The 18,170-nt window shown below is 32.8% G+C and overlaps 1 protein-coding gene across 1 annotated transcript in view; it reads left to right on the forward strand.

Annotated features, from left to right (window-relative positions):
• The window catches only part of LOC148311508 (calcium/calmodulin-dependent protein kinase kinase 1-like), a 66,298-nt gene that overhangs the window by 23,729 nt on the left and 24,399 nt on the right, over nucleotides 1-18,170 (forward strand). The window contains exon 3 of the mRNA XM_088256491.1: nucleotides 3,049-3,216. Within this exon, the coding sequence (XP_088112617.1) occupies nucleotides 3,049-3,216 (168 nt within the window). The remainder of the gene's footprint in view (nucleotides 1-3,048; nucleotides 3,217-18,170) is intronic.

The following is an 18,170-nucleotide window of genomic DNA, read 5'->3' on the forward strand; positions in this document are numbered from 1 at the left end:
CTTTTGCTTGGAAAATAGTACATTTTCTGGGCATTCCGAAAACATGCTGAAACAACTGAAAATTGACGATTTTTGATGTATGACGTTGTTGAAAGGAGTGAGTAATGTATACACTAATTAGTATTAACTTACATGCCCCGCTGACAGTGATAGGGACTTTGAAAGCATTAGTATATTTTATGTTTGACCGCGAAAAACTTTGCATGATTGATTAAATACCGGTTTAAGATTTTAAAAAAAGAAAAGTTTTTTCTTTAATAGATGTTTCCGAATGGGAACCATAAGCTTCTAAACCGGACCTGGAAACGTGTCGGGAGCTTTCAGGGTTACCTAACCCAATCACGCCAGGCAATGTAACGTGTTGCGTTTCACTCGCGAACACATGACAGGAATATTACTCGCGTGATTGATATTACGGTCACATTTTTTAATTACGCGAACGTATGTGACTACAAAGTGTGATTTGAATCTCCTACGCTTTATGTGCGGGCATACGATTGAATTAAATATTTTAATGTGGGAACTTTACACGACATTTACTAATAAAGCTATATCGGGGCCACTCTTTTGGACGGTATTGTGTTCGATTAACCTCAAAAATGGCTATTATTTAAAAACTCTTCTACTTAGCTTACGGCACATTAAACTAGTCTGTAATTTAATAATGACTGTTTCAAAAATAAAATACTTTCAAAGCTATTAATAAATAAATTAATTTTGGTAAATTAGTAGTTGAGCACTAATTTTGGGAAATATAAACAGTAATATGAAGAAAAAATTAAGTGTTCCTGCTAATTTTATTACCAGATTTATTTTAATGATTAGAAAGATTAAAAAATATAAGAAAACATTTTATTAAAATTTATGGTCCTGTAACCAATAAATATAAATACATTTTTTTTATTTGGTATTAACTATGTTCACGTTATGATTTAAATATAAAAATTAAACCCTTGTTCTTTGAATTTATTCGTGTAAAGTTGACTAGTTTTAGAACATCTGTGATTCTCAAAACTAGTCATTTTTACTAAAATAAACTCAAAACTGGTCTGATTTATTTTCATATTAAAAAAACCTTTAACATTTCCCTTTTTTGGGATAATTTGATCACTTATCCATTTATTCTTTATTCCTAACCTTAAATATGGAAACCTCTTAAAGGTTCATATGGCATATATGTAAATTATATGAAATACAATAAAAAAATAAAAATAAGAACATGATTTGAATATTTAGAATGTAGATGTAAATCACTTTAAAAAAATTTAAGTCATAACAGTGTAGTTAAAATAAAGTGAGTTAAAAAATAAATAAAGACGAATGTTTAGCAAAACGGTGTGCGATAGATATTTAAATGGTGAAATTAGGGATGAGTGCAAGGCTGAAATAAGCATCATCGATAAAATTAAGAAACGTGTTTATTGTAACTGCAGACAGTTGGTAGAATTCCATATTGAATTTTTGGGTAATATATCCGAAATTAAACACGGTTATTGGATTGCATTCTACTTTCATTTACATATACATGATAATATGTTACGCGTTTCGTCTTATTAAGACATTATCAAACACATGAGTGCACCCACATATATTTAATATTACCCAACAAGAAACGTGTATTGAGAGAGTTTAGGTATGTGAATCGAATAAGTTAAGGAAGAACAGTAAAACAAATTTATGAAGCGAATGTAGTAGAGGAAAAAAACACACACACAAAAGCGCATTGAATTTGTTTTTTTTTTCTTTTCTTGTTTTGTGTACAGCGTAATATGTATACTATTAATTTATTTATTTGATGTACAATTTTTTTGATTGTATCCTTTTATTGAATAGAGTTCATTTTTCTATTTGATACCAGTTCTTTTGCAAACAAATATCTTACACATACTAAGTAAAAAAAAACAGTAAACAGGACGAATATAAGGTTGGACGTTTTCCAAAGCGGACGCATATCGAGACACCACCGCTTACACTATGCGCTTCTCAGAAATTCAGCTAAATCCTTCGAAATATTGCTATGAAAATATTATCTTTACCTTGTACCCAATATTTTTTTAATAAATCATACATCAAACATTGATTTTTCTCAATATTTGTGTAAAAAACTTGTTTGTTTGTGTTGGTTTTGCATGTTTTTCATCATTCATCAAGCAAACTGGTAAAAAATAGATATGTTTGACTGTCATAAATAGTAACGCGAACTTCAAAGTATTTTTAGCATAAGTAAATTTATATAACGGTTTTTCAAAGAATGTTACCGAATATCAAGATGTGTATATATTTTTTAGTTTATAAAAAGGGAGAAATGACGTATTTGTGTATTTGTTATTTCCACAACTTCTTCAACTGCATACTATTTTTGTGAGCCTGAGCGGCTCATTATTAAAAAAAGTTTAAAATTTTGATAGAGTGGGTTGGTACTCGGAACTCTGACGCAATAATCCGTGACACATACCACGGGACCTCAACCCAACATAACATCTATACAACATAGATAGGATTTCGAGTATTGAGTAGTGTGGTTTTTAATCATGGGTAGAATTGGTGAATGTTACACGTGTGTAAAGAGATCACTCAACTAAGCCTATTATGGTTGTAAGCCCTGTAAATGCCCAGGCATCCATCTATGTTGAGATGTCAAAAATGTATTAAATGTATTTGTTAGAATAAAAACATAATAAATGAAAAAGTTAAAAAAAAATAAAATTCATGTTCTTCCGTATACATCTACATCCATGTTGAGATGTCAAAAAATAATATGATTAATAGCTCCTACAATTGAAGATAATCCAGATTTGTGACACACTTAAAATGTTGTTAAAAAGTAACAGATAAATTTAGAATGGGAAAGCAAATGAATGAGTAATATCGGGTAGCTAGAGAAGAACATCAAAAAATGGTAATAATCTAAAAATAGGCACACGATTTATCCGCATAACAAAACGTTTTCAGGCCTTTCGTCAGATTGCGCGGAATGGATTTATTTTCAGGGCTGAAAATAAACATTTTCTTTCAGCCCTCGCGCTAAATAACCGCTATCCCTTTCAGGCAATGAAGATCCTGTCCAAGCGGAAGCTGCTGCGGAAGGCGGGCCTGTTCGGCAGGGCGCCGCCCCTGAGGAAGGGGAGGCCACCCCCGGACCCCCTGGACCTCGTCAGGAGGGAGATAGCCGTACTGAAGAAGCTCGACCATCCCAATGTTGTAAAGCTCGTAGAGGTGAGCTTTCTTTCATTATAATCAAAGTGACTTCTCATAATTAATTTATTTGAAGATATTTATTATAACTGCAGTCAGTTGGTAGAATTATATTTTTAAAAAATTGGGTAATGTATCCAAAATTAAACAAGGCTATTATATTGAATTCTGTTTTTAATTAAATGTTTATAATAATATATAATGTAACGAGTTTTGTCGTATCGAGAAATTCAAGAGTTTTATTTGGAAACATTTATTGTAACTGCAGTCAGTTGGTAGAATTCTATTTTAATTTTTAAGGAATGGCATCCAAAATTAAACAAACTTATTGGATTGAATTCTAAATACATAAAGAAAAGTAGAAGTACTGTCTACAGTTACAATAAATACAATCAAAGTGTCTATTGATTTTCAATCCGAATAAAAATATCAATTTTTAATTTAAGTTTTGCTTTATAAACACCACATATTTCGATGCGTTTGAAAGTCTGGGCATTTATATCATAAAAACTTCCTAATCCAGATTTGTGAACAAGTATTTGGATACACTCAAATGTATTTTACTGTTTTTCATTAACCGTACGGAAAATGTCACTTAAAACAGCCACCTTTACTCAAATTAAATATTTATAAATATAATATATATATATATATATATATATATATATATATATATATATATATATATATATATATATATATATATATATATATATATATATATATATATATATATATATATATATATATATATATATATATATATATATATATATATATATATATATATATATATATATATATATATATATTTATATATACATATATAAACAAACATACGTAAACGAGTATAATGTAGACAGCTAACGACCGTGCTTTTAAAAACAAATTACAGCTTTGTATGATGTTTGAAGCTTTCAGTTTAAATCCGGCGAGCCATTGAGTCAATATTTATGTTCATAAATAGGATGGCAAAGAATGACCCTTTTGAGGTCATCCACCCCCTGATTCGTGGAGCTTTATCCTCCCTTAAATGAATATTGGATGATTGAATTCTTTGTTGAAGAGACAAAGGAATTTGTTTCCATTAAGGAAGGAATATGGTATAACTTTATTACGGAAACTCGGCTAGTGAGCACAAAGAAATGTTGATTTATAATACGTACATTCACATTCAACCTTTCTGTATAGCTGAACTTGCAGCGCACAATGGAGTCCTAGTTTTATGCTTATTTATTTATTTAAACTTCTTGTACCGCAAATAAAAAAGTAGGTTTATTGGCGGGCTTATTACTAAAAAACAATATCTTTCCAAGCATTAAAAAAATTACTTGTGATATTGGTCAAAACATTTGATACCATATATAGCTGTTTGCAATCAGAGGGTAGATAGTACTTGAACATTAAAAAAAAACATACATTACAAAATAATAAGGAAGGCAAAGGATAAAGGGAGTTTAGGGTAGAATGTAGAGGGAAAAACTAAGGGAGGAAGTTTGGTAGTCAGTTTCGATTCTAATGATAGATAGTAATGTCTCAGACGTTTCTTAAAAGTTATAAGAGAATATGCATTTTTTACGCCGAGAGGTAATTGATTCCATAGTCTGGCCGCTAGGACAGAGAAGAAATTACTGAAGAATGATGTGTTATCGAGGAATGGAAAGTGTTCTTTTTTGGGAAGAACGAAGTTTATTTAAAAACCATAAATCTTTTTTTTGACATCTCGACACAGATGAAGAAGCATATTAAGTTATCAATTTTCACACGTGAAACATTCACCAATTCTACCCATGATTGACCACCACGCTATTCAAATTTTTGGAACTTCGTTACGTTCGAATTCGAAACATAATTGAAGCTTGAATCACTAGAATTTCACTAGAGACATGTATGGATTTTAAATGCCATAAATTTTGTCCCGTGAATGATCCCAAATACAGGGTGGTGCAAATTTAATAACTCTGTCAGAAATTTTTTGATTTTTGCTAATCGCGTCATACGTCAATAATATTTCACATTTGCAAACTAGACATTTAAGGTGTTGCAAAATAAATCATAAGATTTTGTTTTTTAATAACTTTTTTAATCGATTAAAAATAATGATGAAAACCTTTATTTGGACCTTTATAATTTTTCTTTAGGTGGAAAATATGACATCCCTCAAGTGGATGCCGCCAGTGTTGATTAAATTTAATTCAATTCAATTTATTTATTTTTAACTAACATACACATTACAAACTTAAAAATTAAAGCGTATATATTAAAATACATTAAATTCGAAATAAGCAAGAATACTATTAGTGTATAAGAATCCCGCTTCGAAAAACTCCTTCAGATACATGGAACAGATCAATATCCAATGAGATATTGTTCAACATAGCGGTAGCTCTTCCTACAGGCATAACCATAGGAATGTGAAACAATCTATGCTGACCCTAGATACACACTTCTGGCCGTTTTATTAGAATGTTTGTATACTGCAGCTGTCTAGTTTTTAAATATCGAATATGATTGACGTACGACGCTATTTGAAAAATTATTACATCCTCTGAGAGGGTGATTCATTTTGAGCCACCCTGTATATGTTAACTAAACCATGCGTCCATTTTTTTATCATTCAATTTAACAATGCCCTAAATGCCAAGGTCTCGTCAACCAATTTTAAGCACTAATGTCATATACCCCAGTTGGATAGGTCTCGTATAGGGAAAAAATCCTTTGATGTTTTCCACTATTAGCTGTTTTCAAAACTCATACTATGAAGGTCGCTATTTAATATTGACTTTTTTTATTTAAAAAATTGATTTGGAAGTCACTTAGTGGTAATATCTATCCCTTTTTAATTTAAGTTTTATTTAGCAAATGCCACTATTTGAATTATGTAAATAGTGGCATCTACCAAGTTAAACTTGAATTAAAAATGATTTATTTATATATCGCTCATTCACTCACAGAAGCGTGGGTAGGTTGACAGACAAGATGGTCCGATGACATTAGGAAAGTGATGGGCCTGTACTGAAAGAGAGTCACGTCCAACAGACAATTCGTCAAAGAACGTCATAAATAAATAAAAACTTGATTTTTCAGGACAACGTTTTTAAACTTAAAAAATATAATACTAACTAACTAACTAACTAACCATCACGCCGCTTCCCCGCAGGGGTAGGCAGAAAGAATAGAGCGCCACACCACTCTGTCCTTGCAAACATTCTTCGCCTCTTCCACGTTCATGCATCTCCTCATACATACCCGCCGATTGTTACGACTCCTAACCTGACCACTTTCAAGTATTTGGCATACCTGATCGTACCATGTTTTTCTCGGTCTTCCTCTGCTTCTTTTCCCGCTAACATTCGCCTCATAAATTTGTTTTACCGTTCTTTCCTCACTCATTCATTGTATTATAAATTATAATAAAATGTATTATCTTAAAAATAAATATCAAGCCACTTATCGAACTTTTTACTTTGCAACAGATCATTTTAGGTAAAACCTGAAGGTTTTATCTCCATTTGAAAAATATTGAGTAATTTTAAAAAAATAATCAAACAATACCTTTTCCACAAAATGCAAAAACAACACTTTCTGCCCTGTAACGGGTAAATATTAAGTTTTAATAATGCCGCTTTTTCTGGGATAAAGTAAATTTTCTGGGCATTCCGAAAACATGCACAACTGAAAATTTACGATTTTTGATTTATGACGTTCTTGAAAGGAGTGAGCAATATGTATTATTGACGTTAAAAGAACACAATTAATGAAGATATTGTTTCATTTTAAAAGTGTTGTACCCGGCTATGCGTTGCTTTGGCTGAGACCGATTAAATGGAAGAAAAATCAAATAAGAAGCATACATTTCTTATCATAATGCTTGTAAAGTAATTAAAATATCACAAAAGTATTTATATAAAAAAAACATTACAATCGAAAACATTGTAAAAGCTAAAACCAGTAGAAAAGCACGCTGTCTGCTATGATCACTAATTAGTATTGCACGTGTTGCTGTTACGTTCAACAGATGGCGCTGCCATTTGTGTAAAATATAGAAAACATTTTTATCTGTCACAGGTACATAAAAACACGAGCGTATTTAACTGTTACGTTGAGTCAAAGTATTCGGTGAATAACTTTAGAAATTGTAAACTTACATTTTTAACATACGTGAATAAAGTAATATACAAAATAAAGTAATATTTAATTTAGAAGCACAAGAAATCTTGGCGTGGTCAGGTTAAGTGTAAAAATTATGGTGTGAATGAGTAGATGCGTGAATGCGCAAGAGGCGGAGATTGTTTGCAAAGACAGATTGGTGTGGCGTTCTATTATCTCTACCTACCCCTGCGAGGAAGCAACGTGATGGTTAGTTTTTTTTTAAATAAAATGATATATTTATTATAAATTACATATCGCTCACTCCTTTCAAGAACGTCATAAATCAAAAATCGTCAATTTTCAGTTGTGCATGTTTTCGGAATGCCCAGAAAATGTATTATATCCCAGCAAAAGAGACATATTTAACCGCTACAGGATAGAAAGTGTTGTTTTTGCATTTTGAAGAAAAGGTATTGTTTAGTTATTTTTTTTAATATACTATTTTTTTTCAAATGAAGAAAAAACTTTAAGCTTTAACCTAAAAAGATCTGTTGCATAGTAAAAAGTTCAGTAAGTGGCTTGGTATTTATTTTGAATACATTGAATTATATTTTGAAACTTTAAAAACGTTCTCCTGAAATATCAAGTTTTTTTATTTATGGCGTTCTTGAAAGGATGAGCGATATGTGAAATGTGATGTTAAATTTATCCCCTCAAAATAATTTATTTTTATCTATAAATATAGGTAATCTAAAATTGAGGTAAACCTCCCTCCCTTACTTTCTGGATTCACCCTTTCAATTTAGTTCAGTGATCAATTATACAATTATCGATGGTTCAACCCAACCCTTATTCGAGCCGCGTGTGAGTTTTCTTCTCAGTAATTTCTGCTTTGAACATTACCGGGGTAATGAAATGAGAATGAACGTAACATCCACTGATATTACACACATTAGTACACCTTTGTATCGTCGATAATGGGGGTTGGAACACTACCCGATTGTATTCACGGATGTAGAAAAATCTTGTTTGTACATATTATATATATATATATATATATATATATATATATATATATATATATATATATATATATATATATATATATATATATATATATATATATATATATATATATATATATGTATATATATATTTATATATATATATATATATAGATATATATATATATATATATATATATATATATATATATATATATATATATATATATATATATATAAAAAAAAAATATATATATATATATATATATATATATATATATATATATATATATATATATATATATATACATATATATATATATATATATATATATATATATATATATATATATATATATATATATATGTATATGTATGTATATATATATATATATATATATATATATATATATATATATATATATATATATATATATATATATATATATATATATATATATATAAATATATATATATATCTATAAATATATATATATATATATATATATATATATATATATATATATATATATATATATATTGAATTTTCGTCATTTCTAACCATTTTCAGAACCAAATGGTGGATAGGGCACTGTATTGTATCGACGTTGTGTTTTCTTGATCCTTAATTGCCTAAAGGCAACCCTTGCGCTGCTTTTAGCAGTCCAGGAAAATATTAAATGAATTGGAGTGTATATAAATAATTATCAGCAATAATAAAATGCCTTCCCAAAGCATATATTTTTTAACCCGCAAAGCCTCTATTTTAGAAACTTGTATGCAGGTATGATAGTAAGTATATGAAAGGTTAATGTTAAAAATACATCACAAATACCCAAACAATTTAAAATAAATCTTTCTTGAATTTTGCATTTGGCGGGAATCGAACTTGAAGGGAATCCTGTCATGTTCGAAAACAAAAACATTATTTTAGCGCGTTGGGCGACTATGCTGGAAATCCCGGGTTCGATTTCCAAGGGGCAAAAAAAACTTTTTAGTTCATTACTTGTAGTTGTAACATCGTTTCCGAAATAAAAATGATTTAAAAAAATCCCCTAAAATTATATTCTTCACAAGTATGTTATATTATATACGTTTTATACATTACGAATATACCATTTAATGTGACATCGATTTTGAAATGAAAATAATTTAGTGAAATAATACCACAAAAACACTCGATTAAATATTTGATTTTAATAAATTAAAATCAAATATTTGATGGCAGATACAAAACGTTTAAATTATCAATTGCAAATTTTACCAATTTCATTTGTTTTAGCTGTATTTGTTCAATGTGATGACATAAAAATGTCAACATTACCAAAAATAGAATAAGCGATTTCTCTTTGCGTACCCACAATTTTTTCGCTGGTACCAAATACCGTATTACAATACTCCGTTCAGTTTATGAAGCCTCTTTCTGATTTTAAAACATAATTTTCATATCTGATTATTATAAAAAATTAACTAACTAACCATCACGCCGCTTCTCCGCAGGGGTAGGCAGAGAAAATACAATAGAACGCCATACCACTCTGTCTTTGCAAATATTCTTCACCTCTTCCACGTTCATGCAACTCCTCATACATACCCGCCGATTGTTCCGACTCCTAACCTGACCGCTTTCAAGTATTTGGCATACCTGATCGTGCTAAGTTTTTCTCGGTCTTCCTCTGCTCCTTTTAACAATTACATTCGTCTCATAAATTTGTTTTACCGTTCTTTCCTCACTCATTCGTTCTACATGTCCAAACCATCTCAACACACCATTCTTAATTTTATCGATAATGCTTGTCTCAGCTTTGCATTCCTTCCTTATTTCAATATTCTAACATCTATCATACATCGTTTTATTGATAACGTTTTGAATGTGTTCTAGTTCACAAATCTAGATTATCTCCAATTGGGATTTTTTCCACATTATTTTTTTTTTCTTATCATTAATTGACATTATCACATGGATAAAGAAGAATATGGAAGTCTGGGCATTTACAAGGCTTACGATCGTCATAGGCTTTGTTAAGTGATAATTTTGCACTCATGTAACATTCACCAATTCTACCTATGATTGACAACCACACTTATCAAATTCTCGTAACTTCTAGATATAGGCATTGATTAAACTCATAACACAGTATGCACGAGTTCACAATAGCCATCTCTCATCACCATGGTGGGATGAGGAAAGCTTTTACTAAGCAGAAACTCTTTCCATTTGTATGTTAGGTCCGAATAGATCGCGCATGTTACAAGTTTAATCAATGTGTATTTAGAAGTTTAAAAAAAATTGAGTGGTAAAAGTTACACGTATGTAAAGTGATCACTTAACCAAGCATATGACGGTCGTTAGCCCTGTAAATGCCCAGACATCCATATTCTTCATTATTTTTGTTGAGATGTCAAAAATAGCGTATGTATTTTTTGAGTTAAAGCTTTATTTGTTTCTCCTTGGTTACACGTATATCCTCTTGTATTATGTCAACAAGATCCCCCTATGCAAATATAAGGGATGTTTGACATACTATCTTCAGTGTGTGACTCAAATCATACTTAGATTAAGGGCTACGAATCGTTATCCAAATTACTCGTTTAATTAAGAGTTTGAACTTGTACAAAAGGTTTGTTCATTGACGAGTTTATTGTTCTAAAGCACAGGTTCTCAAAGCGATACCGCCCTTAAGAGGTATTTTACGGGATTATAGAAACCTATATATACAGAATATAATTTGTTTGGGAAAAATACTGCTTGTATATTAAATATATATATATTTTTAAATAGTTACAATAGTAATGATAAAGCCAATTTAATAATTCCACATTTATGTTATTACTACTGTTGAACATTAAGAGATAAAACTAAAGAGAAGAGGGGGTAGGTATATGTGATTGTATGTGTGTGTTTATAAAAAATACAGATACGTTTGTATGTTTCCGTTGTCTTTTTCTTCTTCATCCTCTTTATTTAGGACTATGTCCTGTCATTCTCCGGGCCACTCCTGGGAGGTGGAAGACCAGCTATCTCTCCAACGTTTAGGTGGTCTTCCTGGTGGTCTGATCCCGCTTATGCTGCTGTCCGCTGCTATCCTCACCACTCGATCCGAACTCGTTCTTCCCACATGATTTCTCTAGAAACGTCTTGTTTCTCTTCCCAATTGCACAACATCTTCGACATCGCAGATTTTTCTTATTTCTGAGTTTCTACCCCGTTTCGTGTCGGCTCTTGTTTCCGTGCCGTATGTCAAGATCGGTCTTACGCAGGTCTTATAGATTCTAGTATGCTATTGATTTGGTTATAATTTGAATCCAGCTCAATTTCTAGTTTCTTAATTCAAAGGTCTCAAAGTAAGCCGTGTTTACATTAATATAAATATTTTCTCATCAACAGGTGAAAATGCAAACGCTTCACAGTTTGTATTTTCACCTATTGAAGAGGGATTTTCACTCTCATACTTATTTAGTATGTTTTGTTTATCACCCTGGACTGGTACATCTTCAACACGCAGTTTTTTCCTATTTCAGAGTTTCTTACCCTGTTGCGAAGTGTTAGGCCTGCAATGGGTCATAAAGTCTTCGTTTACGTTGTAAGATTATTAATTTTTCAGTAATTATATTCATGAAAGTCCAGAAAATAATATTTTACACCAACCGTCCTGTTTAAAGAGTTAGAGACTTGACTCGAAGTTTCAGTTCGTTTCGCGGCTACAAACAAAATACTAATGAACCAAATTTCGGATGTTTCCACGAGAAATCCACCCTCAGGCAGAGTGACGAACTCCACCCCCAAACTTTCGTAACAACTCCAAAAGTCAGTTCCATATTTTGCGAACAATGAAAATTAATTTGGGAGAGCTGTCTGTATGAAAAAATAAATAAACTTTCATTAGATATAACAAAAATGTTCCATAAAATAAAATGAGAACTTTGTTTTTAACCACCTTTTTATTGGTACTTTTTTCCGACCGGTTTCGACAGGAACCTTGTCATCTTCAGGTTTAGACATGTACATGTCTATCCCTACTCACTTTACGAATGATACATGAAATATGTATATGTATATATATATATATATATATATATATATATATATATATATATATATATATATATATATATATATATATATATATGTATATATACACACACATATGTATATGTATACCAACCATAAATAACTCCAGTGAACTCATACACAAAATCATCAGGAGATTTATGATGTATCTAAAAGTTGCGACAAAGATGTAAAACTGTAAAATTGACTAACCACAAACTAAATGCTTTTAACATTAAAAAATATTTTGAATATAATGACAAATCAAATATAAATTATTGATTTTACACTCCAATGCATTTTAAGTTACATTTTACACACTAATATTCATTTAATAATACCCTGGCTGGTCTCTGAAGTGCAGGAGTGATCACCTCTCCTTCGTGAAAGTAACGATCAAGATAACATTCCAAAGTTGGAAGTTGGCCATCCACAATGATGAGGAGCTCAACAAGCTGCCCTCCAGCGTGACGACCATCGCTCAGGAAGGCGTCCTGCCCAACACCTTGGCCATTCTCCAGCCCATGGGATCAAGAGGAAGGCGTTTTAATTATTCTGCTCATCTTTTCCCCGCTCCAGACTCGACGGCCCGAGACCGATTGACGACGTTTTAATCCATTTATTTTTTTAATATCATTATCATCATCATCCTTTTATTATAATTATTATTATCCATGTCTTTATAAGCGCCCTTGAGGTAGTATTTTACGAAAATGGCGCTATACAAATTATCCCAATTATTATTATTATTATTAACATCGTGACAATACGATGCAGTGCCGTGTGCACTATTGGGTGCAGATAAGGGTAAGAAGAAGAATATAATGATACACGTATTAAAAGGGTTTATTTAAACCAGTTGGTTTCGCCACAGTGCGAAATGAAACTCAAAAAAAATAATTATTCGAAGGACCAGTCTTATATTATTAACAATAAGACGACGATTCTACAAGATAGAAATATTTAGATCGATTTGGAGTCGTGTTACTCTCCCGAGTTAGTTCGATGATTTATGCTCGAACTTTCAAGTACTAAGGGACGGCGAGTTCGATAAATATCTAATAGCACATATGAATAAAGAACTAAACTTTTATTCTTATATTTGGTCTTGATCCAGCGCTGGGATCAGGGCGATTCTCTCTTGATGGTGGTGATGGGGTCACAAAATACAGCGAGGTATTCACAACAATTTAATATAGAGCGCCCGCGTGAAGAGTCAAATTGCAACTATTTGTACTTTTGTTTTTGTCTTTTATTTTGGCAGTCGGGCGTCGTTCGAAATTCAAAACGTACTACCGATAAGTACCGGCCAAACCATGCCCCCCGCCTTGGAAGTTCCTAGAGCTTCCGAAACCGTCGACGCAAACCGAAAGAACCACGAACTCCAAAACGATCAAACACGAATGTTGAAGAGAGAGAAATAATATGGAAAAATACTTAAATAAAGGGATAATTAAATAATTCATTTCAATTTGAACCATAAGAGGTTTGAGGTAATTCTCTCAACACTTTCACTTGTTCGGAAACGTCCAATTCAATACAATTGGAAACTTAATGCAAAAAACAAACAAACAAAAGAAAAACTGAGATAAAAAAAAATGCAAAAACAATAGATAAACAAACTACTATTGATTTGGAATTGGACACAGTTTAACAACTGGCCTTTTGAAGCTGGTGGTTTGGGTTCTGACCAAAGCCACTCTGGCAATACCATCGGTGCCAGGGTATAATTCTTCTATTCTTCCTAGAGGCCAACGTAAAGGAGGGATGTCGTCTTGTATAATTAGAACTAAAGTACCCACAGTTACCGGGTGATCGGGTGTACACCACTTTTGGCGCACTTGCAATGTATGCAAGTATTCCAACCTCCACTTTTTCCAATATTCTTGGACTAAACTGTCTAATAACCGTTTACGATAACCTAGACTATAACTGTTTGTTTCCAAGGCCGGAAGAGATTGCAAAGGTGTAGACATGAGAAAGTGGGCGGGAGTAAGGACTTCCGGATGAGGTTCGCCCGATAACACACAAAGTGGTCTAGAATTGAGGAGAGCCTCTATCTGTACTAATACCGTAAGGAGTTCTTCATAAGTCAGTAATTGACTTCCTATTACTCTATATAAGTGTAATTTGAAACTCTTAATATTTGACTCCCAGATTCCACCAAAATGTGGACTATGAGGTGGAATTAATTTCCATTCTATACGACGCTTAAGCATTTCTTTGCTTATAATATTGTGGTATTCCTGCGATACGGTTAACTTATAAATATCTTCTAACTGTGCCTTAGCTCCAATAAAATTTGTACCATTATCTGAGTACAAACATGATACAGGTCCTCTTCGCGACAAAAAACGTTTGAACGCGGCTAAGAAAGTATCGGAGGATAAGTCCGAAGCAAGTTCAATATGTACGGCCTTAGTTGTTAAGCAAATAAAAAGACACAGATAAGCCTTTTGAGAACGTTGTCCGCGCTTTCTAGTGAGAGTAATGTTTAGAGGACCCGCGTAATCAACACCTGTGTGGACAAAAGCTTTTGCCTCCTGTATCCGATATGATGGAAGATCAGCCATTTTCGGAGTTGGATGTGACGGAGACATGCGGAAGCAGACATTGCATTTATTTACTCGCCCTCTAATGACGCTTCTGGCAGAAAGAATCCAAAATCTTTGGCGCAGGATAGACATAAGGAGTCCCGATCCCGTATGTAAGTGAAATTTGTGGTACCGATCTATTATTAAATCGACCACATGGTCTCGTTTTGGAAGAAGCGCTGGGTGTTTGGTTTCAAAAGGAAGATCTGCTTTGGATAATCTTCCTTCAATGCGTAAAATACCTTCTTCGTCTATAAAGGGACTCAGACGTTTCAACTGTTTTGATATGACCTGAGACCCCTTTAATTGGCTTATTTCGTCTGAAAAATGCATGCTTTGGACCGCTCTAATAACCACCTTCTCAGCTTCTATCAAATCTGAGACTGTAACTGTCACCGAACGAGGTAACCGTTTTAAAAAACGTAAACAATATACAATTATACGAAGAAGCCTGTCCCAACACGAAACTCTTTTAGACAATTCGTAAAACTCCAAACAATTATTAACGAATGTATTCGTTGTTAGAAAAACTTTAGAACGTTTGTATTCCAATTTTTTATCTTCGGATTCTTCAAAGGAAAATTTATTTATAGGCCACGTAGAGCAATCTTCCCTAGCCCACGGTGGACCGTTTAACCACAGAGGGTGGTCAATTAATTGCGCGGGTGTCAACCCGCGAGATATACAGTCGCTTGGATTTTGCTTACCATTGATATGGTAAAAATATTTGGGATCAAGAAGTTCTTGAATCTTGGTGATCCTATTTGCGACGAATGTGTCAAAACGATGTGGTGATGAGTGAGTCCAGTGTAGAGCGACTGTCGAGTCACTAAAGGCGTATATATTTTTTACTGTACACCTTGAGGAAATTGTATCGATGACGAATTTAATAAGCTTTGCTAATAATAAGACTGCGCAAAGTTCTAATCGAGCTAAAGACACAATTTTGAGTGGAGCTACACGACTCTTGGCTAGAATTAGACTTATTTTATTGGGATTATTTGGAACTTCTATGCACGTATAAACACAGGCGCCGTACGCGCGTTCGCTGGCGTCTGCAAACCCTAATATGTTTAAAGTACATAATTCCGATTCAAAGCCTAAAAATCGAGGTAATTTAAATCCTTTTAGCAGAGGCAATTCTTTTAAGAACTTTTGCCAGGTAGTTTTTATTTCCTCAGGTGGCAATTCATCCCATCCTAACTTACGAATCCATAAAGCTTTGATTAATAATTTCGCATATAAGATTACTGGAGAACAATAGCCATTGATGTCCCACAATTTTGCCACCGTTGACAACATTGTGCGTTTGGTACATTTAGGTATTGGGCTACATTTTACAGAAACTGTTAAAACATCTTCCTTAGGACACCAATCTAATCCGAGAATCTTAAGGTTATCCTCTTCATTGTCAAATTTAACTTTACTAGTTAAACGATTACTTTCCGGAATAGCATTCATTACTTCCGCCGAGTTGCTTACAAATTTAACTAATTCAAAACCTCCTAATTTTAAAAGTTCAATTAGACTTAGCGCTAACTTAACACCTTCTTCCGTTGTGCGAGTGGACGTGCCTAAATCGTCCATATAAAAATCTTCGGACGCGATTTTGGCAGCGTATGGATATTTATCATGTTCATCTTTAGCTAGCTGCTTTACGGTACGCCTAGCTAAGTAAGGACTACATCTCAAACCAAAGCACACGCGATTAAATTGGTACATCTTTATTACGTTATCAGTTTTAAATTTATACAGGATATTGAGAAAACGACGATCTTCAGGACGTACAATTAAATTTAGAAACATTTGCTTGATATCCGCGCTGAGTGCAATTGGAAATAATCTGAATTTTAGAATAACGGCGGGTAATTCTGCTTGTAAATTAGGACCTGGATGTAAACAATCATTCAGAGAAAGACCCGACGTAGTCACCTGACTGGCGTTTAGGACAACTCTAAGTTTTGTAGTGAGTTTGTCCGCTCGTTGAACTCCGTGATGAGGTATGACATAAAATGGCTCGTTAGAATTACTAAGTGGTATGGGAGAAATAAATTTATTTTCGAGATATTCTTCCATGACCTTATCATAGTCACGACGCAGAGTGTCATTTTGATTAATTTTGCGTTCTAACTTCTGATAGCGAAGTGTCGCAGTTGTAAGTGAATCTCCTAAACAAGATGGATCTCTATTAAAGGGTAGTGCTGTGACGTAGCGCCCAGTGCTATCCCGATGTATGTTTGATTTATAAAATTCTTCACACTGTTTTTCCTCAGATGAAAAACTTGGTTTTTCACTCGAAGGTGCTTCTTCTAATGTCCAAAATCTGGATACTAGTGTCTCAATTGATTCCTTAGAAGTAGTCAAAAAATTATGAATAGGAGGACGAGTATCGTCCTTATCGTAACTTATCAAAGAATTGGCCGAACCTTCAATTATAAACCCAAATGCGGTCTCTATAGCGTCTGGGTTTCCTGGCGGTCCACGTATTCTTTTATCTCGCAGAATTTCAGTAAAGACTTCAGCACCCGGTAATATGTCTACTGGTCTTGAAATGTGGAAGTCTCTGTCGGCTAAGGACAAGTCTTTTAAATAGTTGAGAGATGAGGTATTAATCTCGGAAACTGGAAGGTTATCGGTTATCTTATTTAATACTAGTGGTTGAATACTTAAATTATAACTAGGATCATCCTGCGATTTTAAAACTAAATTTGTTACACCGTGAATTGGTTGCGAAGTATTTGACGACTCGAGTTCAGAAATTTTTGTCATCCGTATAAGTGTGTCTTTAACAAAATAAAACTTCCTTTTGTAAACTGTCAAGCTCTCAAAATTCGGTTGAAAATCTGGATTTAACTTCATTTGCAACACGTTTTCATTATCACATAAGTTTTTAAATTCGGAAAAATCATTGTCAATTTCCGATGCCTGTACTCTAAATTCTTGTGTAATTCGCGTTTCTTTTTGACTTTGATAAACATGTTGAGCTTGTTTATGCAGCTCTTCGATTTCCGCCAAAATATAATCTTTTTTTGCTATCGCCAATTTAAGTTGTATTTTATCATTCATGTTTACGTAATGCTTATTGCAGTAGCAATATTATCAAAGGGAAACAAATTCACAAGAAATTTAAATATCGAATTTAGTATTGACACCAAATCCGAAACGCTCGCAATCGTAAATAGGTACGCTAGTAATCGTAAATATGTAAATCCGGTTCGATAGGACCAAAAATGG

The sequence above is a fragment of the Brachycentrus maculatus genome, unplaced genomic scaffold, assembly GCF_059751285.1.
Source record: "Brachycentrus maculatus isolate JH-2025_06_01 unplaced genomic scaffold, ASM5975128v1 h1tg000061l, whole genome shotgun sequence".
In the NCBI taxonomy this organism is placed as follows: domain Eukaryota; kingdom Metazoa; phylum Arthropoda; class Insecta; order Trichoptera; family Brachycentridae; genus Brachycentrus; species Brachycentrus maculatus.